Source organism: Lemur catta, chromosome 5, assembly GCF_020740605.2.
Source record: "Lemur catta isolate mLemCat1 chromosome 5, mLemCat1.pri, whole genome shotgun sequence".
NCBI classification, from domain to species: Eukaryota; Metazoa; Chordata; class Mammalia; order Primates; family Lemuridae; genus Lemur; species Lemur catta.
Window position 1 is genome coordinate 63,236,605 of NC_059132.1, and position 23,556 is coordinate 63,260,160.

General features: G+C 40.4%; 6 protein-coding genes across 6 annotated transcripts in view; 3 read left to right on the forward strand and 3 right to left on the reverse strand.

Moving 5' to 3' along the window:
- Positions 1–4,513: 4,513 nt before the first annotated feature.
- On the forward strand, positions 4,514–4,981 carry LOC123638402 (histone H2B type 1-H-like). The gene has a single exon (XM_045552019.1). The coding sequence runs from the start codon at positions 4,531–4,533 to the stop codon at positions 4,909–4,911; it is 381 nt and encodes a 126-aa protein (XP_045407975.1). The 5' UTR covers positions 4,514–4,530; the 3' UTR covers positions 4,912–4,981.
- Positions 4,982–9,461: 4,480 nt separating this feature from the next.
- On the reverse strand, positions 9,462–10,044 carry LOC123638408 (histone H4). Its single transcript, XM_045552024.1, has one exon. It carries the CDS (start codon positions 9,818–9,820, stop codon positions 9,509–9,511), a length of 312 nt encoding a protein of 103 aa, XP_045407980.1. The 5' UTR covers positions 9,821–10,044; the 3' UTR covers positions 9,462–9,508.
- A 3,049-nt stretch (positions 10,045–13,093) lies between these two features.
- Positions 13,094–13,883, reverse strand: LOC123638378 (histone H3.1). The gene has a single exon (XM_045551995.1). The coding sequence runs from the start codon at positions 13,582–13,584 to the stop codon at positions 13,174–13,176; it is 411 nt and encodes a 136-aa protein (XP_045407951.1). The 5' UTR covers positions 13,585–13,883; the 3' UTR covers positions 13,094–13,173.
- Positions 13,884–14,800: 917 nt separating this feature from the next.
- On the reverse strand, positions 14,801–15,719 carry LOC123638383 (histone H2A type 1-D). Its single transcript, XM_045552000.1, has one exon. It carries the CDS (start codon positions 15,612–15,614, stop codon positions 15,222–15,224), a length of 393 nt encoding a protein of 130 aa, XP_045407956.1. The 5' UTR covers positions 15,615–15,719; the 3' UTR covers positions 14,801–15,221.
- Positions 15,720–15,915: 196 nt separating this feature from the next.
- LOC123638400 (histone H2B type 1-C/E/F/G/I-like) lies at positions 15,916–16,412 on the forward strand. Its single transcript, XM_045552017.1, has one exon. It carries the CDS (start codon positions 15,944–15,946, stop codon positions 16,322–16,324), a length of 381 nt encoding a protein of 126 aa, XP_045407973.1. The 5' UTR covers positions 15,916–15,943; the 3' UTR covers positions 16,325–16,412.
- A 4,335-nt stretch (positions 16,413–20,747) lies between these two features.
- The window catches only part of LOC123638789, a 38,996-nt gene continuing 36,187 nt past the window's right edge, over positions 20,748–23,556 (forward strand). Inside the window, exon 1 of the mRNA XM_045552616.1 lies at positions 20,748–21,076. Coding sequence (XP_045408572.1) covers positions 20,770–21,076 — 307 coding nt within the window. The 5' untranslated portion in view covers positions 20,748–20,769. The remainder of the gene's footprint in view (positions 21,077–23,556) is intronic.

Here is a 23,556-nt window from a genome sequence, read left to right on the forward strand (position 1 = left end):
GATTAGGTCATGATTGCTCTTCCCTCATGAATGGATTGATTTTATTTTAGTGGGAAAGGATTGGTTATCTTGGGAGTGGGTTCTGGATAAAGGGATGAGTTGGGCCCCCTCTAAAGATAACCAAGTACTTATGATCTAACTGCAAGGATGGAATAAGAAATAGTAATAGATATCTAATCAATTAGAAGATGAGGTAACAAAAAATTAATTACATAAAAATCCAACCTTTGTAACTTTAGGTATATATCTGAAAAAAGAATGAATCCCCAAAGAAAAAGTTAGAGTTGAGCTTATATACTGAGTTCAAAAAAGTAGTAATTATGAAAACATGATAAGACAAAAGGGCTTGGGCTAGAGCAGTTAATGGTGGAAATGTAACTAGAATATAAGGGTTAGTTTAATAAGATTTGTATTAATTCTACAGAAAGTGGGTTGCCCTTTGAAAGAGGCAGCTTGGAACTGCTTGAACTGGAAAGAACAAAATTAAAATAGCCTTTCTCTTTGAGTGTCTCAGCATGTACAACACTAGGACTTTTCTATAAGGAAGGCTTACTATCTCAGGTTCAATAAGGGTTCATACTCCCAATTTCCTCCACAGCAAAGCTCTGGAGACTTTTCTAATGTCGCAACAGCTGGAAAAGTACTACCTACTGGGAAATAGAAAGTGGAAAATGCTTCTCTCCACTCAGATATTTTCATGGTCAGTATTTATGACGGACGGTTAAGAACAATTATTGGTAACTTGGAAAGAAGTTAACGGGGGTGGGGCAGAGGAGATGGCCTGCCATTTTTCTATGCCAGACTTGAAACTGTGCCCTACATTTGTTGATGTGTCTTCATCCTGGGCAGCTCCATGTGACTGTCTCCAACAACCTCTCATCCTGTTACATATATTCTGGAGAAATGTGTGCACATCCATATCAGGAAACATGCAAGAAAATTCACAGAAATAATGATCTCAGTAATACCAGATAGAAACAACACAAATGTCTATTACAATAAATTGAGTAAAACAAAGTCACTATTTATTCAGTAATTAAAAATGATGATACTGGAATAACATATATGAACATGAATGAATCTCAAAAAACATCAGTTTGAATGAAAAAATCATAAAATTACACAGCTTATGATTCCATTTATATGAAGATAAAAATAGGCAAAATGAAACAAGGTAAAATTTATGGGTCCCTATTTAGATGATGAAACCATAAAGGAAAACCAAGACTAATTAAAACAAAATGTAGGATAGTGGTTTATATCTTGGGGTGTGCATGGGGTAGGAGAACAGATGAAATTGGAAAAAGTTACACAAGGCCTAGTGTCAACTGAAAAAGAGTCACAAGATTGGTAAATTTTAAAAGAGAGCTTTATTTATAATGGGGCTAGACCCGCAGGCAGGAAAGGAAGCTAAATCCAAGAGCAGTGTTTCATGGGGGAGGAAGGAGAAGTAAGAATATATGTTAATCAGGGTGTCTGTATCCTGTTGTTATACATATTCAACAGGATACAGGAGGGGGCTTATGAATATTCATGAAGGAGACCAGGACACACATTAGGTTTACAGGTGCGAAACATACAGTAACACAGGTTCCATGTTCATTGCCGGGCGGAGATTTAACATTTAAATTCATTATAATAGGTCCTATACATTAAAAGGTAAAATGTAAGAACCAAGTTCTGCTCATTCTCAGGAGACTGGTCAAAATCAGCCCATGGCCCACAGTCATTTATCAAGAAGGAATTCATTGTGAACCTGGGTATCTGTCTTGTCCAACCATAAAAAACAGCAGGAGGGCACCCAGTGGTCTCATGAAGTAATAGAAGGGGTTTTCCTACCTTTTGTTTTCCCTAGGTGGCTTTTGAGAAAACCTAGTAATGATTAATAAGGGGAACGGAGGTGGCAGCAAATGAGACATGACCAGCCTCCAGTCTTGCCATGGCCAGGGATTTAAAACTTCACGGGTCTTTTAGCCCAAGGAGTGTCCATTAATCTGTTGAAGGGATTTAGATCATTATTTTGGTCCTTACTAGTAAATTACTAATGGCAATCTAGTTCTTTTTTTTTTTTTTTTTTTGTGACAGAGTCTCGCTCTGTTGCCCGGGCTAGAGTGCCGTGGTGTCAGCCTAGCTCACAGCAACCTCAGACTCCTGGGCTCAAGCAATCCTTCTGCCTCAGCCTCCTGAGCAGCTGGGACTATAGGCGCGTGCCACCACGCCTGGCTCATTTTTTTCTATATATATTTTTAGTTGTATTTTTTAGTAGAGATGGCATCTCACTCTTGCTCAGGCTGGTCTCGAACTCCTGACCTCAAGCGGTCCTCCCACCTCGGCCTCCCAGAGTGTTAAGATTATAGGTGTGAACCACCGCGCCTGACCAGCAATCTCGTTCTTAAACTGGATTTTTAAGTACCAGGCATTTGTTTTATAATTCTTGTTTATGTTGCATAAGCTCTTTTATATGGAAGTAATATTTTAATATAAACATTTAAAAATCTTTTCAATCAGGCATAAGGAATCTCAGGGCCACTCAGATTCTTCACATTTAAAAATATTCTTGTGTAATTTTCTTGTTTACCTATGTGCCAGATCACCATTTTTATTCAAATAGATACAAAAGTGTAGAAATCTTAAAGTCTTAAGCAGGAATTTTAAAAATCGTAAGTGGCAATATTACTTCATTGCGATCAGTTACAAGTCTCAATCTTATTTTATCAGTTGAACATCTGATATGTGTAGTTAGGATGTAGTTAAGAACCTTCATGTGCACTTCACTTTCTTTTCTTCTTGCAGTTGCAGATTATATCACTGATCCCTCTCTCTATGATTTTCTCTGTATATGTACATTTTGTGTCTTTCCAAGATATTAGCTCATCCTTTTTAGGCAAATTTCTGTCTCTTTTTACCCCACACTTTCTCTCTGCCTCTCCATTATGTCAATGTTTCCCCCTCTCCCTCTGTCACTTTTCCCTTAATCCAGTTTAAATTTTCTGTCTCATTTGTCTTTCTACTCTTTCTGTACTGACTAGGTACATTGTACAGTCAAAGCTTTTTCATTTTTAACAATCTCTTTTAGTCATTAAGGAAGTATTCTATTTCTTATGCTTTTAAAATGAGAAGAACAACAAGAAACATTTCTGTCTTTTTCTAACACAACCCACCAGGGCAGTTGGAGTCTATCCTTTGATTGAGGGCCTAGACTGACTCCAGACTCTGCCTAAATCATCATTCTGGCTTCACCAATTATCCTTGATGGGATTGAGTAGGATTGGAGGGGAAGATGCTGTGCCTTGGGTGCTCTAATTTCCATTTCTATAAAATGGAAAAAAAATAGTAATATTCATCACATAGGGTTTTTAGAATTAAATAAATAGAAATAAAACATGTTAGCTCTTATTCTGAGCATTGCTACATTGGCTAAATTGGTAATAAGGAAGAAATAAAGATACCGACCTTGAGAGGTTTCCTCCTCATCACTGAAGTGAGCAAAACAAACTATTTTGTGAAATAAAGATAAGACATAATAAATTCAGTAGTGTGCTTTTCTTAGACATTAACTAGCCGCAGGGTGGAACTCTGTGCTGGCTGGCGCCTTTTTGCCTGGAGAGTTAGAATGGCGAGAGAGACCATAGGCGGAGGGTGGAGTGAGGGTTTTAAAACAAGGACAGTCACATTTAGGAAGGACTATTTCTCTGCAAAAGGAAAGATGGGAATGGAAGAATTAGCTAAAAACCTACGTTAGCTTGAAATAACAATAATAAAAATAAAGCTGTAAAATACTGGGATCTTCCATTTTAGATTTTTATAATCTATGTTTTCACTAGTTAGACTGAAGAACTATTTATTTCTGATCCCCGCTCTGTGGCTAAACTAGGTGTGAATCGCTTTTTTCAAGTAGGAAGGACTGTAGCCATATTGACTAAGGAATTCTTTTCTATCTTACTTCCCTTCAAGCAATGTTATTTTGCTTTCTGTCTTGGGATTTATTCCCTGCCCTTTATTTTCATGATGCATTTGTGCACTCTGTACAAGGCGGGAAACAGTGTTCTCCTGATTATCTGGGTGATCACAAGTCGCCTAGATCTCAGTTCTGGCCCACTGGCCTAGAATCTACCTAGATTCAAATATAAGCATATAGCTTTTCCAGGAGATTTTAAACAAGTCTCACAATTCAAAGACATGACTCCCACGAGCTTCGTCTCCCTGGGTTTTCAGAACATGGGAGAAAGCAACTTCTAGTTTTTAAAATAAGCAAATTAATCTGAATTGTTTGGACAGAAAGGAACTTGTTATATAAAATGCTAATTAGGTAAAACAAGTTGGCCTGATTGCCAGGAAAAACTGCTCTCAGGATATGACCAATAGGAGACTAGAACTACGATCATTCATTTGCATGCATATTCCACGACAAAAGAACGAATCAGAGATTACGAAACTGAATCTTCATTTACATAATACTGCCTACAAATAAGCAGGATCCTGCGCCACCCACTTGTTTTTCTTTTTTTCGCGAAGGTATTGAACTTAATTATGCCTGATCCCGCTAAGTCCGTTTCTGCCCCAAAGAAAGGCTCCAAGAAGGCTGTGACTAAGGCCCAGAAGAAGGACGGCAAGAAGCGCAAGCGCAGCCGCAAGGAGAGCTACTCTGTGTACGTGTACAAGGTGCTGAAGCAGGTCCACCCCGACACTGGGATCTCGTCCAAGGCCATGGGCATCATGAATTCCTTCGTCAACGACATCTTCGAGCGCATCGCGGGGGAGGCCTCTCGCCTGGCGCATTACAACAAGCGCTCGACCATCACCTCCAGGGAGATCCAGACGGCCGTGCGCCTGCTGCTGCCCGGAGAGCTGGCCAAGCACGCCGTGTCCGAGGGAACCAAGGCTGTCACCAAGTACACCAGCTCTAAGTAAATGTGGTTTTAGGCACTGTCAAACCGAAAGGCTCTTTTCAGAGCCACTCACCTTTTTTATAATTGGAGCTGTGCACTAGCATGTAATCTTGCTGGGAATTAGATGCTTATTTAAGGTAAGTGGCAACACTCAAAAGCATTACAGGATTCTTGGATGGCACACCCTCTAACTATGGTTCTGACAATCACGCCTTGTACAAGAGCTCCCAGCTGTGTAAGCGAACATGAGGTGAAAAAGCTAATTCCTCAGGCACTTTGATTTATTTGTAGCTAGAAAAAGAAACTTTTTAAAACACATAGACACTATGTAGGTTACAGGTATCGCTTGGTGAAGCTCTGGTTTCCATCTTATGTAAAATATCAACTGTGTAAGGCTACAGTAACCTTTGAAAATACCAATCTGCAAAAAATACATTGTTTTGCTGTGATCCTGCCCGTATCCACCCACGCCCAAAGCTGTGTGTTTGTTTCCGTTTACCCTCCCTACTCCTTTAGGTCCTTTGCCTAGTGCTTTGAGAGTCCTTCAGGAGTGCAAGTTTTTCACAAACATTTTAGGGGGCAGCTGCAGCTGCAAGTTAAAACTTAATTTGCTTTATTTCTCTCTTACTAAACAAATACTTAAAAGGCTCTTGTTATTAGATTTTTATTTCAAGATTTAAAAGAAAAGAGAAAAATCCTCTCTCCCTCTCCACCCTACCCTAGCCCTACCTCGCTTCACAAAGTAGACCCAGATTCACAGCATGCAACTGCCTCAGTTTCCTTACTAGTATGGCCATGGAATATAGAAATTGGCTCTGCAGTCTCCAATCCAGCCATTTCTGTTACTTGTGAGCTCCAATCTGAGTCTGTCTCTCCTATCTTGTCTCCAGCTCTCCTACCCCTGCGCATTTCAACAGCCTTGGAGCAATTCTGGGGAGAAAGAAGAGAGAAGGACCCAGGCAGGTTAGAGGTAGTGAGAAAGAGAAACCAAAAAAAAAAAAAAAAAAGGTGGAATTAAATGCTTTTTAACATTCGGATGCTAAACACTCAGTGGAAGTCTGGAAGTCTAAGGTCTGTGATCACATAATGCCAAAGGGACTAAACCCCAGAAAATAAAAAAAAACAGAACTTCTCTTCCTCCCCCATTTCTCATGCCACTGCTTGATAGAAGATTTCTCTGGGAAGTAGGTGAAAAGATTTGGTTGAGGCACCTCACGCATAAGTGGAAATACCAAATCCACCCAGGAATCACTATCACTGTCCTATAGAAGCCCTTTGAAAAACACTTCTAGCCAGCCCTCCCAGCCATTTTATTCTCTCAACAAGGTAAAATAAGCACAAAGATAGAAACAAGTACTTACTTTTAGGTTACCAAATTACAGCTGCAGTTCAACCTCATCTGCTCACCTTTGTTTTAGTTTGAGATAATACTGAAGTTCCTCCATCAATAGTGAATCGGGTTTTCATTCCAGAGTCACAGTGATCTTTTAAAAAAGCCCACCAGATCATGTATTATTATACCTCCTCAGAACCTTTCAACGATTCCCCACTGCTTTAAGCAAAAAATCAGCAATCTATGCTATGGTATGTCCTCAATGTCTGCAACTTCTGGCTTTCACTTAAGTTTCCACCCCAACATCAGGGCTCTCTTGCTGTCTCTTTCCCTTCCTCCCTCCCTCCCTCCTCCTTCCTTCCTTCTTTCCTTCCTTCCTTCATTCCTTCCTTCCTTCTTCCTTCCTTCCTTTTTCATTTTTCTTTCTCTTTCTTATCCCTTTCTTTCTTTTCTATTTTCTTTTTTATTCCTTTCTTTCCTTTCTCTCTCTCTGTTTCTTTCCTTTCTTCTTTCTTTTTCTTTCTATTTTGTTTTTCCAGTTTTGAGAATTCCCCAAGACCCCTCCAGCTTCCAGGCCTTTGCAATGTTTCTCCGCCTGAAGTGTCCCTGATTGCACACCCCTACCCAAAACATAAATATGTGCACACACACACATACATACATGCACAATGTACACACACACACACACACACTCATGCACAATATTTATTGATCAACGAATACCATCTCATCTTAATTGTCATGTTGTTGGAGAAGTTGATCTTCATTGTTGTGGATTTCCATAGCTCCAAAAAAACTGACTCTATACTCAGTCCCAAGCCAATCATTAGTAAGGGACATGGGATAGGTGTGGTCAAATTACAATCAGATCTCTAAGGCTGAGAGGAACTCTACTTTCCCTGGAGCTCAAGGCAGGGAGCAAGGAAATACCTGAACAAAATCAAAGTTGTATTAATAAGGAAGTAGAGAAAATGGCTTTTAGGGTGGCACTTGCACTGCCTGATACAAGGACCCTCCAGGCAGACAGAAGGAACATCCAGTATGTTCACAGTGGATACTCACTCATTCATATTCAAGTGCCAAGCAGTGGATTAAGTACTTACTGATGATAAAGAACAGTGGTTCTCAAACTTGAGTGTGAATCAGAATAACCTGGAGGGCTTGTTAAAGGACAGTTTGCTGGTCCAGATCCCAAAGTTTCTGTTTCATTAGCTCTTGGGATCTAGGAACTTGCTTTTCTAAAAGGTTCCCAGGAAATACAGATGCTGATTGGGACTATGCTTTGAGAACATCCACTATAGAGATGAACAAGCTAACAAGGTCCTTGCCCATGTGGAGCTCTTCTTGTGGTAAGATGTGGTTATAATATAGGCTTGTGAAGGGTCTGGATGTCAAACTATGAAGTTTAGATCTATTTTCCAGGTGACAAAAAGTTAAAGAAAGCAGGGAATTACATAATCATCTCTGGTTATAGGAACATGCCTCTGGTGGAAGGAGGCTGGATAGATTGGAGGGAAATGATAGTGATAAAGGGCATAATGGTGCAAGACATAGAGATGACAGCAGTAATGGAGCTGTGGATGCAAGAAATAAATCAGAGAGCAGTGGAAGGAATTTCATTCAGTATTTCATGAAATATTAATTGTATTCCTTCTGTGCCAGGCATTGAGATGCCACAGTAAACAAGGCAGACAAGAGTCTGCCCTCCCTGAGCTGATAACCTAGTGGGAGAAGAAACACAATAAACAAGTCGACAATTCGGCAAGGTAATTTCAAATACAGAGAAGTTCTGAGTGCTGTGAAAAAATAAAATATAACCAGATGTCATGATAATGACTAAGTAATGAGTTAAAGAAGGAAATCAATGGTCTAGGGATTAAAAGTTCCAGGCCAAGAGAACTGTTGGTACAGCCCCTCTAAGGAAGGAGGGGGAGGAGATCCTGTGCTCAAAAAATAGAATGCCTGTGTGCTGGGAGATTAGTGATCAGAGGTAAAATGTTAAGTGATAAGGCTGGGATTAAACAAGTGCCTGAACATGCTGGACTTTATACACCAAAGGAAGACACTCATATTTTTATTTTGTCTAGGCAAACTACCAAGATTTTAAATACTTTGGCTATTATGTGAAAATAAATTTTATGCAACTAAAAGTAGAATGAAGCAGGGGGAAAATGGAAAATTAGAATAATCCTGATAAAATTAGTAGAGTTAGATTTAGGAGGAGAAAGACAAAAGAATTTATTGATGGATTAGGTTGGATGGATGAGAAAAAAAGTAGCTAACATTTACTGAGTCCTTTATGTTTCAGAAACTGTGCAAAGCTCTTTGCAATGGTTAACTCCATCCACTCAACATGTTTATCATCTGTAGCAACTATTCTCACCCTTTGACTGACTAGAACATGAACAAGATATGAGGCTGGATCAGACCCAAGGCGGTATGCCTCTAGAGATTGTATGACTGATTGACCACTGCCCTGTAGTGCTTAAGTTCTTGGATGGATGATCAAACATTGTAGAAAAGGATGAGATTTGGGAGAATAGGATGTAACTATTTTTAAAATACCTTAAGCATTCATTTACATTGGGCACGTCTCTGAATAGCTGTATATGTGAGTCTGGAATTCACAGGCAACATCTGGACTGTTCATACGAATTGTAAAAATTTTGAAATAGAAATTTTAATGTTGCCAGCCTAGAATGGGATTGGAGATTATCCATGGAGACCAAAGCAGTGAGTTTATCCCATAAGCACCCCAAACTTCAGAGAAAAGAGAGCAAAAAATCCTAAATTGTGGTAAGTGAGGCTGGGCCAGGTGGCTCACATCTGTAATCCTAACACTCCGCGAGGCTGAAGCTGGAGGATCACTTCGAGACCAGCCTGAGCAAGAGCGAGACCCCGTCTCTACTAAAAAAAGTTACAAAGAAATTAGCTGGGCAATTAAAAATATATATACAAGAAATGAGCCAGGCATGGTGGCACATGCCTGTAGTCCCAGCTACTTGGGAGGCTGAGGCAGAATTGCTTGAGCCCAGGAGTTTAAGGTTGCTGTGAGGTGGGCTGATGCCACGGCACTCTGGCCAGGGCAAAAGAGCGAAACTGTCTCAAAAAGAAAAAAAAAAAAAAAGACTGAAAAAATAAAATCACAAGAAACATACGCACTCAGGTAACTGAATACACACACAAGAAACAATTGTTACAAAATGGCTACTAACTCCTTCAAATGAATGGATAGGTGGCCCTGAAAAGGGCCGTTTTGGTTTATAAAAGTAACTGGATATAAGGATTAGCCACCAAAGCCATAGAGGGTGCGTCCCTGACGCTTCAACGCATATACCACATCCATGGCCGTAACCGTCTTGCGCTTGGCATGCTCCGTGTAAGTGACGGCATCGCGGATCACATTCTCCAAAAACACCTTCAACACCCCACGAGTCTCCTCGTAGATCAGACCAGAAATACGCTTCACTCCGCCCCGACGAGCAAGACGTCGAATAGCAGGCTTAGTAATGCCCTGGATGTTATCCCGCAACACCTTACGGTGCCGCTTGGCGCCGCCTTTTCCCAAGCCTTTGCCACCCTTACCTCGCCCGGACATTGCAAACACTGAAAATGCAGAAATTTCAACACACTACTGGCAAATCTACACAGCACTTTTATAGTAACATGACGGACCTGTTTGAAAACCTCAAGAGCAGGACGAAAACCACAGTCAGTTCCCGCCCTTCTGTGCAGCTCTTTGCTGAGACACTGGAGGAAACTAGGAGGGGCCTGAGGCAACAGCAGAGCCTTGGTTGGGATTTAATAAATGCTCGTGGCCGGGCGCGGTGGCTCACGCCTGTAATCCTAGCACTCTGGGAGGCCGAGGCGGGTGGATCGCTCGAGGTCAGGAGTTCGAGACCAGCCTGAGCAAGAGTGAGACCCCGTTTCTACCAAAAATAGAAAGAAATGATTTGGACAGCTAAAAATCTATATAGAAAAAATTAGCCGGGCATGGTGGCACATGCCTGTAGTCCCAGCTACTCGGGAGGCTGAGGCAGTAGGATCACTTAAGCCCAGGAGTTTGAGGTTGCTGTGAGCTAGGCTGATGCCATGGCACTCACTCTAGCCTGGGCGACAAAGCGAGACTCTGTCTCAAAAAAAAAATAAAATAAAATAAATAAATGCTCGTATTTAGGGATATGCTTGTGCATGTATGTACATAGAAAACTCACAGCCATTAAGTAGGTCAACAGTTCATACACTCTCCACAAAGAAGCCTGCCACTTGTCCCTCACATTTCCCAGAATATGAAATAATAAGTACACTCTTTTCCCTTATGATATACTTTCAATATGATTTTAATTCATATATTTATTGTCTAAATTTCTAAGATTATTTTTATTGACTTATGGCTCTCTAGTTAACTAGGGCTTTTTGGCATGGAGGCTAGACAGTCCTACTGAAGGAACTAAAGATACATGAATTGTACACATTTAGAGATTAAATCAGGTTAAAATCACTGAGGGATGCATTGAAGACTTATAAATATGTATATCCCAAAGCAATGAGAACCTTGTGGTGTGAATTGGAAGTTTATGATTTGATTGTGTCCTTAATCATGGATAGCTTGTAATTAGCATTATTATCTTTCACCACATTCTATTACCCCCCTCACAGCATCCAACCAAACCATGGAAACAGACTGTTTCATGTACTAACTGTGTGATCTTGGGCAACCTATACTCAATTTCCTTGTTAAAATGTATAAGAAAGTCTAATGTATACAGTATTTGTTACATTTAAAACATATAATCCATACAAAATTCTTAGAATACTATCTACATTATACATGAGTAATCAGTAAACATTAATTATTATGGCATGTTATAGTATTCTAGCTGTTCTCAATTCTTCTCCTTAAATTCACCCCTTCAAAGTGATGAGCCTAAGAGACTATCCTAATTTGCTAAAATTTGGTCTTGAGAACTCCTCCAAATAATAAATACTTAAAGACTTAATTCATCAATAATATCCTTGAGGAGTTTCAGGTGCTTTGGTTGGATCATTTGGCTTTTCCTCCACAATGACCTGTGAGGAGAGCTAAGTTCATCACAGCTGTTCCATGAGTTTATGGTACACAGAAACAGATTGCAGAGTAAGAAATTCCATGATTGTTGGGATGAAAATCGTATGCTAGTAACAATAATCTGGTGGGGATGTGTAAGGGTAAATGGTAATAATTTTCTTAATTTACATAGTATAAAAAGGTAATTTCCCCTCTCCTCTTCTTAGAGAGTTTTCTTGGAAAAATAGTAAGTGTAAATTTTTATTCTACCCTTGAGAATAGAGATAAATCTTTCTAAGGATTAAGCCCAGTCTCCAATTTTAACAATGTACCAATATCTCCAATGTCATAGGCCAAATAACCTTTGCATATGATTAAATGTACGTATGGAATTCATTTAGAAGTCTCCCAGTAGATTATCGCAAATTATAATCTCTGTATCTCAAGGAGATAGAAGAAGTTATTGTACTTTCTTCTGCTTTGCTGTATAAAATATGTGAGACTTTGTCCTAATTTTTTGTCACTTTTTTACTACGTTACATGTATGTAAATCTGTTAATGTTTACTCAATAATAAATCGTGCTTTCTCTCCTTTTACTTTGGTACAGAAGGGTTATTTTGCTTCCAGAATTGTTTTCTTTCTCCAACACATGAAGGGACTAGAAGCCCCATGGTGATTTTAGATTCCTTAATTTTATCTTGAATACAAATATGATTGCTAAACATGAATTCTCTATCTAGATTAATACTAGTATTAAAATGTTCTTTAGAAGGAGAGGAATAGTATGGACTACTCAGAGCTCAGTGGTAGAAAATAGAACAAGCTACTTATTTCATAATTTCTCTGCATCTTTAATGGTATATAAGGCCCCAGCCAGTCAGGTGTGGCTCTCATTCAATAAAAATGATGAACAGGAGTAACCACTACTATGTCAACAGTACTGCACAGGACATACAGGTGCAGAAAGCACGCATTTGGGCAGTAGCCATGATGGCAGAATAAAGCAATGAAAGGAGGTTAAGGGCACTTGAGTTCTGTTCTGGTTCCACACAAAATCCATGTATGTATTTGTGCAAGTTCTTTTATATGACTGTATGCCATATTTATAAGACCAACATTATCCTTTTAGTTGTTTACAATCTGCTGGGAAGATTTTAAAGTGGAAAAGTATGCAAATAATATAAAACATATCACAATGTCCCTTAAAGAAATTGATGTAGGAATTCAAAAGAGTGAGAGATTGCATCCAGCTTGAGAGATGGAAATGACATATATAAACATTTCAAAATATGCCATTAGATTAGCTTGAAGTATGCTTTGACTTTAAAATAGGGTAGGGAGAGAAAAAAGGGAAGAAAAAAAAACTTGAAAAAGATACTGGAAAGGGTTACATAATTTGTCCAAGATCATGTAGTTTGTAAGTGGCAAAACCAGACTCAAATACAATTTATAGTGTTTACAAATTCCATGATTGTTATACTAAACCACAGTGCCAGAATGGTGACTTAAGGCCATGTAAAAGACTTTGCATATCATACTAAAGAGTTTTTTTTTTTTTAATTCTAAAGCTAGAGGAAAATGGGGCATATAAAATTGAAGTTCATTTGAAGAATATTTCACTGTGAGCAATGAAGAGGATAAATTACAGCACAGAGGGATGAGGACCAAAGCTAAAACGACCAAGCCGAAGAAGGCTGCCCCTCAGTATACAGACATTTCTTAAAGGCTCCTAAGAGCCACTAATCAATCCAATGAGCTCTTGGGTAAGAGGTGAGAATACTTACATCTCATGGTAACAGGTTTCCAGTTTATGGATAGTAAACACGGTACACAGCATCTTTTGTAGAAAAGGTGGTTGGCTCTGAAAAGAGCCTTTGGGTTAGGCTAGCATACGCTCACCAATTTACGCCCTCTCTCCACGAATGCGGCGCGCGAGCTGGATATCCTTGGGCATGATCGTGACGCGCTTGGCGTGGATGGCGCAGAGGTTGGTGTCCTCAAAGAGCCCCACCAGATAGGCCTCACAAGCCTCCTGCAGCGCCATCACCGCGGAGCTCTGGAAACGCAGGTCGGTCTTGAAGTCCTGCGCGATCTCCCGCACCAGGCGCTGGAAAGGCAGCTTGCGGATCAGCAACTCGGTAGACTTCTGGTAGCGGCGGATCTCACGGAGAGCCACGGTCCCGGGCCGATAGCGATGAGGCTTCTTCACGCCACCAGTGGCCGGGGCGCTCTTGCGGGCCGCCTTGGTGGCCAGCTGCTTGCGCGGCGCCTTACCGCCGGTGGACTTGCGTGCTGTCTGCTTAGTACGAGCCATCACAAACTTTAGAAAACAGCTGATGGGAAAACGAAAGTATACCCTTTTCTACTTGTATATATGAAGAGAGTCCTGTTCTGATTGGACAAAGCAGTCGTTCCTCTGCAGATCGCAACGAAGGTATTGGTGGCGACGTTCACCCGCTGATCACAGGAACCTCCTCTGTATTTGTTCTAAATACAAATATCAAAATCTTCCTCGATCCTCTTATTTAATTCCTGGTGTTTGAACTTTACTCGGCGCTCGCTTTTTTAATCTTTTTTATTTAAAATGTTTGATATTTAGAATGTTATCTAGTTATTAAGATGATATATTTTACTTGATATGTGTGTGTGTGTATATATATATATATATATATATATATATATATAAATTTTGGCGCCTGAAACTGGCTTTTGATCAACTTTTTGAAAAAGCGCGCGCTAGATGTGATTGGTCAAGTCTCCCCATCCCCCCCACCCCACCCCCCACTTGAGTTCTGAAAGGCTAGTTTCACCTCGCTACCTTGACTTGCCTACTTAAACTTTTGGAGATTTTTTTTAAATACAGATTTGTGGCCGGGCGCGGTGGCTCACGCCTGTAATCCTAGCACTCTGGGAGGCCGAGGCAGGTGGATCGTTTGAGCTTAGGAGTTCCAGCCCAGCTTGAGCAAGAGCGAGACGCCGTCTCTACTAAAAATACAAAGAAATTATATGGAAAACTAAAAATATACGCAGAAAAAATTATCGGCGTGGTGGAATGTGCCTGTAGTCCCAGCTACTTGGGAGGCTGAGGCAGAAGGATCGCTTGAGCCCAGGACTTGGAGGTTGCTGTGAGCTAGGCCGATGCCATGGCACTGTAGCCTGGGCAACAGAGTGACACTCTGTCTCAAAAAAATAAAATAAAATACAGATTTGTTCCAAATGCACCATTACTATTAACCCTTAGTAACAGTTTCAAAAATGATATTAAACTAAATTAACACACTTAGTTTCATTAAAACACAAAAAAGCATCCTTTTACCTTTACAAGTTCAACTGAAGTTTGTGTAAAATGGTGTTAAAAAATAGCCAAATATATAAATGGTACAAAAAATTGCTGTGCCCTCTCAAAGTGACGCCAAACACCTTATTAAGGAATGCAGTTTTGCATTCCTGCTTAAAATTGATGAGGGACAACCCAATAGAGTCGGAATTAGCTTGTGAAAAGCAAAAAAAAAAAAAAAACAAACCCAGAAACCCAAAAACCCTTATAGCCTTCAGGTGATCCCATTAAGATGCAAAGATAACAAAGTGTGGTCTTAGTGCTTCATTAGATTTGGATGTTGACTACTTATCAACCGCTATGCTTAACCAGTATTTCTACCATCTTTTAATAGCTTGGAAATCCGAAGGGCCAGCTGCTAATGTATTTAAATTACCTGTAGTGCAAGCTTTCTCCCCACCTCTTGTTTAACTTGCTTAAGTTTAGTTATAGCAACCTTAAGTTGCACTGTTACCCTCACGTTTGTTTTAGTGGACATCTAATTCCATGTTGTAAACTAGCAACTAACGGAGAAAAAATGCAAGCCCTTTTAATGAATACATGGGTGGCTCTGAAAAGAGCCTTTGGTTAAGAATGACTTGTTAAGTAAGATCCAAAGCACTTATTTTCTGAATTTACTTGCCCTTGGCTTTGTGGTGGCTTTCAGTTTTCTTGGGCAGCAGCACCGCCTGGATGTTGGGCAGGACACCACCCTGGGCGATAGTGACTTTGCCCAGCAGTTTGTTGAGCTCTTCGTCGTTGCGGATAGCCAGCTGAAGGTGGCGCGGAATGATACGCGTCTTTTTGTTGTCCCGGGCTGCGTTGCCTGCTAATTCCAAGATCTCAGCGGTTAGGTACTCCAGCACTGCCGCTAGATACACTGGCGCTCCGGCTCCCACCCGTTCGGAGTAGTTGCCTTTACGCAGCAAACGGTGAACTCGGCCTACGGGAAACTGAAGACCAGCCCTAGAAGAGCGAGTCTTAGCCTTGGCGCGAGCCTTCCCACCTTGCTTTCCGCGTCCAGACATTTTCAGATGCTGACAAAAAACTGCTTAGCAAAGAAGATAGAAATGCAGATATGAATTTCCTTTGCAGATGAGAAGCAATTATACTTGCAGGCCGAATTGTAAATTCCGCTATTTCATTGGCTAAACCAAGCTTTAAAATGACAACCAATTGCAAAGAGGACTTAGAATCACTTCATTTGCATACCACGGTACAGCCTGGGACAATTAATTTATCCAATCAAAGACTAAATTTTTCAACACCAGTTTTGCATAGGAGCCCTACAAATATTACCAGCCTTAGAGCAAAGACACATACTGTGTTTTGATTTGGAGACAGTTTTGTAGCTGACATGCCTGAACCAGCCAAATCTGCTTCTGCGCCCAAGAAGGGCTCCAAGAAGGCGGTGACCAAAGCCCAGAAAAAGGACGGCAAGAAGCGCAAACGCAGCCGCAAGGAGAGCTACTCCGTGTACGTGTACAAGGTGCTGAAGCAGGTTCATCCTGACACTGGCATCTCGTCCAAGGCCATGGGCATCATGAACTCTTTCGTGAATGACATCTTTGAGCGCATCGCGGGGGAGGCGTCTCGCCTGGCGCATTACAACAAGCGCTCGACTATCACCTCCCGGGAGATCCAGACGGCCGTGCGCCTGCTGCTGCCGGGAGAGCTGGCCAAGCACGCCGTGTCTGAGGGCACAAAGGCTGTCACCAAGTACACCAGCTCCAAGTAGTTTTAAAACATCTTCAAACTCAAAGGCTCTTTTAAGAGCCACCAATTTTCTCAGCATAAGAGTTGTAGTGACTTAATATTTTCTATGATTGTCTAACGGTTTGGCTTTTTTGTTTTAAACGATTTTTGGCTTCTTGTGCTAGTATTCTCTCTCATATAGGCCCTTTGGTTGACAACAAGATTCTGTACAAGGTTGATAGCATGTCTAACTCTCACTGTCCATTTGCCTACAGGGTTGGCTAAAGGGCTGCCATGGAAACTTTACTTCAATGTTGCTGTTGCTCATGATTCTGGCAGTCCAGGAATGGAAAAACCTTAAGTTATTTTTGTGTCTCTTCTTTAAGTTCCGTTTTTGTTTTCCCAGGTTGACCTACCATCAGGTTATTTTAAATTCTGATAGACAAAAAATGTAATTTTTAAATGAAAAAAATCATTATGTCACTCTAGTTACAACCAACACCTTCCTGTCATATATAGACATACAAAGATACTACATTTTTACACTTCTTGTAATCACAAACCTTAAGGTTATAAACTGCCATCAATGGCATTCCATGTAGAATAAATGCTGAGAATGTATGTAGAAAATATTTTGGAATTTCAGTTCAGTCAGGAAAAAAGTAATACTATTCTATGTTCTTGTATAATGTCTTTCAAGACTAACAATTTCTCACTCCCTACCCAACACATAAATGTACAAACATACATATGTATATAACATTCAAATAAACAAAACACACAACATGAAAAATGAAAGCAACAAGAAGAATCTAGAAGAATGAAAACTGAAAATATGAGATAGTTTTCTTTATGTGAAAGTTTACATCATTATATAACAATGTTTGCTTTCTGTAGGCCCAAAAGTACATATCTAAACTAAGGTCTACATCAATGTTAGGGGAGTACGTAAACTTTCTAAAATTACATACAAAAAAATGTGTCCATATGTGGTTCCTCTTCCCAGAGCAGAAATTATGTAGTTTTCTATCCAATTCTAAAACTACTGTGACTGACTGCGATAGGCTGAATAATACCACCCCAGTGATGTTAACCTCCTAGTCCCTGGAGTCTGAATTCCTGGAGTCTTTGTTAGATTACCTGACAAAGGACAATTAAAGTTCTAGATAGAATTAAGGCTACTAATTAGCTGACCTTAAAATAGGGAGATTATCTTGGATCATACAAATGAACTCAATGTAATCAAAGGGGTCCTTAAAAGTGGAATAAGGAGTTTGAATAGAGAAGCAGAGAGAAGGCAGCATAAGATTTGGCCATAGATTTGAAAATAAAAAGTCCACGAGCCAAGGAAATAGGATGACCTCTAGGAAGTGAAAAGGCAAGAAAACAGATTTTAGCCCCTTAGGTCTTTAGTTAAAATCAAACTCACACTTTGATTTTAGCTCAGTAAGATCATGACTGAATCCTGATTTATAGAACTATATAATTATAAATTATATAGTTATAATTTATAATTATAAACCACAAAGTTTGTGATAATTTTTCAAACCAGCAATAGATTAATATACCTGCATGTTTAAGATTACGGATCAATACATTCAATAATCTTTAAAATTATACATATTTAAATTTAAATGTGTAAATATTATTATAAATGTAAATTCTTCCTAAATATCCAAAGCTCCCATGATTTTGAAATTTGTTCTGATTTTTAACAGCAGCAATTTACATTTCCTTTTTGGTTGCTTTCTAGGGTATCTGATTTTGTTTTCAGAGTAGAAGTCTAATTTTTTGGAGGAGTACATCCTCCACTCATTTGTAGTATTCTAATTATAACACATAATACTTCAAAAAGGTTGGATTCATTATATTTAAATATAGGATTGATGGAGAAATTATAATGTTCATGACTAACTCCACACACACAAAAAAAACCCCTCCCAAATGTTATTCTTTTGTTGTAATTATTGTATTTGTTTTTATAAAATGTCAATAGAGTCAATTTTAGTAATATCACTTTATGAGAACAGAAAAGAGACTGTAAGTACCAAACTTCATTTATGTGGCAGAACTCCAATTCCACCCACGATTTTTTTGAGCTATGCTCTTTCAAAGATGTCTTGATAGAATTTAAAAACACTTCATTTGTGTAGATCTCTCAATATTTTAGGAAGTACTTTTTCATTATCTCCTTTCCCAGGCACTAGACTACATTTGTTTTCCTGTTTGATTCCTTATTCATCTTGAGTGTCCTGAGTCAGTCAAGAAGAAAAGCTTACTTAGATTAGAGGAGGAAAAGAGGCCTGCAAGTTGCCATAAAATTTACCTCACTTCTGGCTCTTGGATTAAATTTTTTATATAGCTGAAAAAATTGATAGTGATAAACCCTTCCCAGACTGTAACTACTCTGAGGAAAAGAAAAATGTTTCAAATAATTATCGAAGTCCCTGACACTAAGAGAATATTCAATAAGCTAATTCACTGAAAGGTAAAGTAGCAATTGCCCTTCAAGTCAAGGGAGGCTCAATGCCATGTATTAGTCAATATCTAGTCAGAAAAACAGAAACTATTAAGTTATGTTTATAAAGATAATTTAATAAAAATTATACAGATATTGGAACACTGAAGAGCAAACATAACTTAGGTATTCCAGAGACAACTGACAGAAGCAAGAGCTATGTGTAGGCCTAGCAGCACAAGGAAAAAATTTGGATTATTAGAACCTAAAAGTTTGGAGGGCAGGTCTCCTGGAGCTGAGGCTCAGAACTCTGAGGCAGTGTAATGAAGATAATTCTGGGAGTGTAGGGAATAAAGCTGGGAATTGGAACCAATTTCTGATGCCAGGGGGAAAGACCATTGCTGGAGTGATACTGACAGGAACAGAGTTCCCTCTCTTACATCCTCCCTTTTAGCACCCCTAGTGTTCCCTATTCTCCTAGCCTAATAGGGCTCTGGCTGGCAAAAACTGAATAAGTAAATGAATGAATGTGTAGGAGCCAAGGAAAAAGTACCCCTTTACCCTCTGGAGATTTCATTGTAAATAACTAACAACAGGCAGATTAATGGGAGAGTAGTCAAGACAAATTTATTTAACGTATATGCACTGGAGACTTCAAAATGAAGATCCAAAGACACAGGGAAAATCCTCTATTTTTATACTTAGGTTCCACAAAGTATGGATAGCTGTGTAGAAATATGATTGGACAAAAAGGGTATGATTTAATACTATCAGACTGGGGAATCCCAGCAAGGCATGTCTGTCTAGAACGATTCTTCTTGGCCTCTCTGAGCACAGGTTCCTTCCTTCCGAGTGTGGGGCAGGACTCTCAGGACTGGGCGTCTTGTGACCTACATTCAAGCAATGGAGATCAGATAATTTCTCTATGGCCAGACTTTAAAAAGAAAGGCATAGGGAAAGTTAGAGTAATATTTTTAGGTTTTTATGGCTGGCTTTGGGGAAAGGGGTTCTGGTTTCTATTAATAAATACGGCCAGCCTTGGGGAAGAGGGATTCTAATTTGTATGACTAGCCTTAGAGAAGAATGGGACCAAAAGTCAGGAGTGGAGGAGAAAAAGTTTCGCTATTGAGGCTGCTTCCGAGGCCTTTATTTTGGGGCATTGTTTTCTGAATCCCTATATTACCTTCTATTTAAAAAGCCTGAGGGAAGTAGGCTATTTATTTTAATACCTTGGCTGTGACAGATTGCCAAGTCTCTTTGGAATAAGGTTGCTACCAGAATCAAAGACAAAACGGGAAATACAGAAAAAAACCTTAACACACTAGTAAACTACTGGGTATAGATGTTTGGGGTGCCTAAATATTAAAATGAGAATTACAAACTTTAATAAACAGGAAATGAAGAAAAAGAAGCCGGAATGGAACATGGGCGACCTAGGAGCAAGCGAAAATTCTACCTGGATGGAATCACTAAGTAACCACGTCTTTGGCTTCGGGAAGAAAACTTCTCTGGACAGATTTCCCTTGGATTGGTGATGGAGAAGGTGAAGTCTTGCAATTTTCAAACTCTTGTAGTAGGATTTCGGTCTGCAGGGACTTTACAGCAGGAGCAGGAATGCCAGAGGCACTATGTATATGAGACAAGGCTGGGCTCTTAATTTAACCGAGCTTGCTACAGTTCCGAATGTGTGAACCAACGAACCTGTGCAATTGTCCCAAGGAATCCCAATCAGCAAATGATAGCAATTTTGATTTCTTTTTTTTCCCCGTGTGATGTAGTTAAAAGGGCCCAAAAATTCCTATTCCGGCACTTAAGACTTGCAGGATACAACCCGGGTGAGAGCGCGCTCTGCTGGCCAGGCCCTGAGACGTTTGTGACGCCATCTCGGATGGGCTGCGAGAGGTGGGGCCAAACGAAAGTGCCTGTAGGCTCATCCTGTTCTCAATGAGGTCCGCAAACCGTGCATATAAGTGTATTAACTCTGTGCCTTTTACAGTTATCCGTTCAGTGGTCCGGCTAGTTGGTTCGCGATGTCTGGTCGTGGCAAAGGCGGAAAAGGGTTGGGTAAAGGGGGTGCTAAGCGCCATCGTAAGGTCCTGAGAGACAACATCCAGGGCATTACCAAGCCTGCTATCCGTCGCCTGGCTCGACGAGGCGGGGTTAAGCGTATTTCTGGCCTCATCTATGAGGAGACTCGTGGAGTCCTGAAGGTTTTTCTGGAGAATGTCATCCGCGATGCCGTCACTTACACCGAGCACGCCAAGCGCAAAACGGTAACGGCTATGGACGTGGTCTACGCGCTTAAGCGACAGGGGCGCACCCTCTATGGTTTTGGCGGTTAGTCTCCAGACTGCACAACCCAAGGTATTAAATCAAAGGCCCTTTTCAGGGCCACCCACTTTGTTCTGTGAAAGAGCTAGTATCTTTTTTAAGTGTTTTCGTTTTATGCTGCCGTTTCTAGACATGTAGCGGTTTCATCGCCAAATTGTAGGTGCCAACCCTATTTTGGATAAAGTCTCGACTACTTAGAATTCGGGTACAGTAGCTTATCAAGGTGCTCTCAGCCTGCTTGACGGAAATTTGTATGTCTTAGGTAATATCGCACACCTGAACGTTTATAGGTGGCAGTGAAGATTTTAAGTCCCTAAAAGCTTCCCAGTCATTAGTTTTTTTGTGTTTGCATGAGTCTGTGGTACTGTAGATTAAATCAGTTATAGCGTGCTCAAAATGGCAGGGAAGGTGAAAAACAAAAGAAAACCCGCTCCCGGGGGCGGGCCTGACAAAGGCCAGTTCGTGAGCGAAGGCCAGTTAGGATAAGATAATGTCTGTCAGAGCCTATAAGTCCAGGCAGTGTGTGCGCCACTACCTTTATCTAGACAACTAGTGTGCAAAGGGCACTAGAGTGACAAGTAGAAAGCTCACGTGAGGAGAGTATGCAAGTATTGTTTCGTATAGAGGCTACTAGTGCATTTCTGACTTTTGGTTACGAAAACACTAGAAAGGCTAATACTTGATGAGCAACAGAAACAAGTAGTGATAATAGTTTTTCTTTTTTTACATAGTATACAGACAGGCTTCAGGACATTTCACCCCAAAAGTATGTAAGTAATATGGAAAATTCCTCCGTAATGTCACACCTAAAACCAAATTTCGTAAGATCTTGTTAAAACATACCCCAACAGGCAGACGAAATGAATTCACTGTGGCCAAAATGAGACAAACAAAAAAAATAAAAAAAATTTCATGGCCAGCAGAATGAGAGATTAGTCACGTGCCCTGGTATTATTAATTGCCGTATGGTTTCTTCCCTGTAATTAAGTAGAAGCCAGCTCCTGGAAGCATTTCCGAAACTACAGCTGGAAGATACAACCAACCCTGACTGATAGACCAGCCAGACGACAGTCAACAAATCCCTTTTCCCCGCCTTGCAGTCGTGCCACAACTCTGATTGGACAGAGGACTGTCATAAACTTTCGTTACTGATAAATGGTGTAGACCTTAAGCCAGTTGCAGCTGGCCTGGGGAGACTGCGCACAAATGGTCTTCGTGCTCTGTAGCTCACCTTACATAAAGAGCCAGATCTCACCTCATTTCAATGCTAAAAGCTCACCCCAAAGTGATCGTGGAATGTATGTTATATACATGTTTAACATGCTCAAGCGCCTGACTTCAACCATGAATGTTCATAGATTATCATCAACCCTACTCAATATTCACGTGAAACTGTAATGCTTACATACCAGCTCCTCGCTCCCTTCTGCAAACCGTATACTTTCAGATTTTCCTGAAGTCACGTTTTCCCATCCTAGGATCGTTTCTGCCTCTGAAAATAAAGTCTTTCCTTCCTCCGTGGCTGTCATATTTTGTTAATATCTGGCAACGCTGGATGGGGTCTGAAGTGACCCCTGATTCTACCCCCCGCTCACCCCTCCCAGCATTGCCTCTGCCAATGATAGGCAAGAACCTTTTTGAAATTCAGTTGTGCCCTGGACACGCTGGGAAAAAATTAGGTAAGCCCTATCGGATCTAAATTTTACCTTTTTAAAGCTGAAATCTAGGAGACTATTTTCTTTCAGAAAGGTCTGTCATCCGGTCTCGGGCTAGACCTAACAGTTAACAGGTCCTGGCCGGGAGCGAGTGGGGCACGCCGCATTTGCGCTCGAAAAGCTGCCTTTAGGTGAGTGCTATGGTAATTTACCCACCAAGGGAACTGGTCATTTCAGGAATTCCATTGGCTTACATGTTAAAAAACTATGGGAAAAATTTTTATGAATATTGGGGATGTGGTAGGGGTACCCAGCCCCTGTGAAACAGAAAAGAAAAAAAAAAAAAAAGAAACACAGGAAGAAACTCCACACCAGGAGCTAAGTTTGCAAAAATTTGCTTTTGTGGCTTCTGTAACTTGCTTGCTTGCACAAACAGGCCTGCACCGGAAAGATAATGGATCAGCTAGGAATACCATACATGATCGCAGCTTGCACAAAGACCTCGCTGGAGATTAGAGATAAATACATTGTAACTGTGCCCTTCACCCTCCTTAAAAAATGTATAAAAGACTGTTACACCCTTTGCTCGGGGCTCAGAATTTGGACCCTGTCCTCTGAGCCTCACCTGTGAATAAACGCTCGTCTTCCTCGCCTGGTCTTTTGGTTAGTCATTAGGAGAATGACTTCTCTTCCTGCAACAGGGATGCTGGGTAAAAATAAACTGGGATGACTAAAAGCTTTGTTGGCCACAATAAGAAACTTTCGATATACCTAAATTCCTTTATCTGCCCGCACAATTAGAACAGAGAGGATTCCGAACCTCTCAAAGGC

Coding starts and splice junctions, on each gene's coding strand:
- LOC123638378 (XM_045551995.1), bottom strand. CDS start 13,584: ATGGCTCGTACTAAGCAGACAGCACGCAAGTCCACCGGCGGTAAGGCG.
- LOC123638383 (XM_045552000.1), bottom strand. CDS start 15,614: ATGTCTGGACGCGGAAAGCAAGGTGGGAAGGCTCGCGCCAAGGCTAAG.
- LOC123638402 (XM_045552019.1), top strand. CDS start 4,531: ATGCCTGATCCCGCTAAGTCCGTTTCTGCCCCAAAGAAAGGCTCCAAG.
- LOC123638408 (XM_045552024.1), bottom strand. CDS start 9,820: ATGTCCGGGCGAGGTAAGGGTGGCAAAGGCTTGGGAAAAGGCGGCGCC.
- LOC123638400 (XM_045552017.1), top strand. CDS start 15,944: ATGCCTGAACCAGCCAAATCTGCTTCTGCGCCCAAGAAGGGCTCCAAG.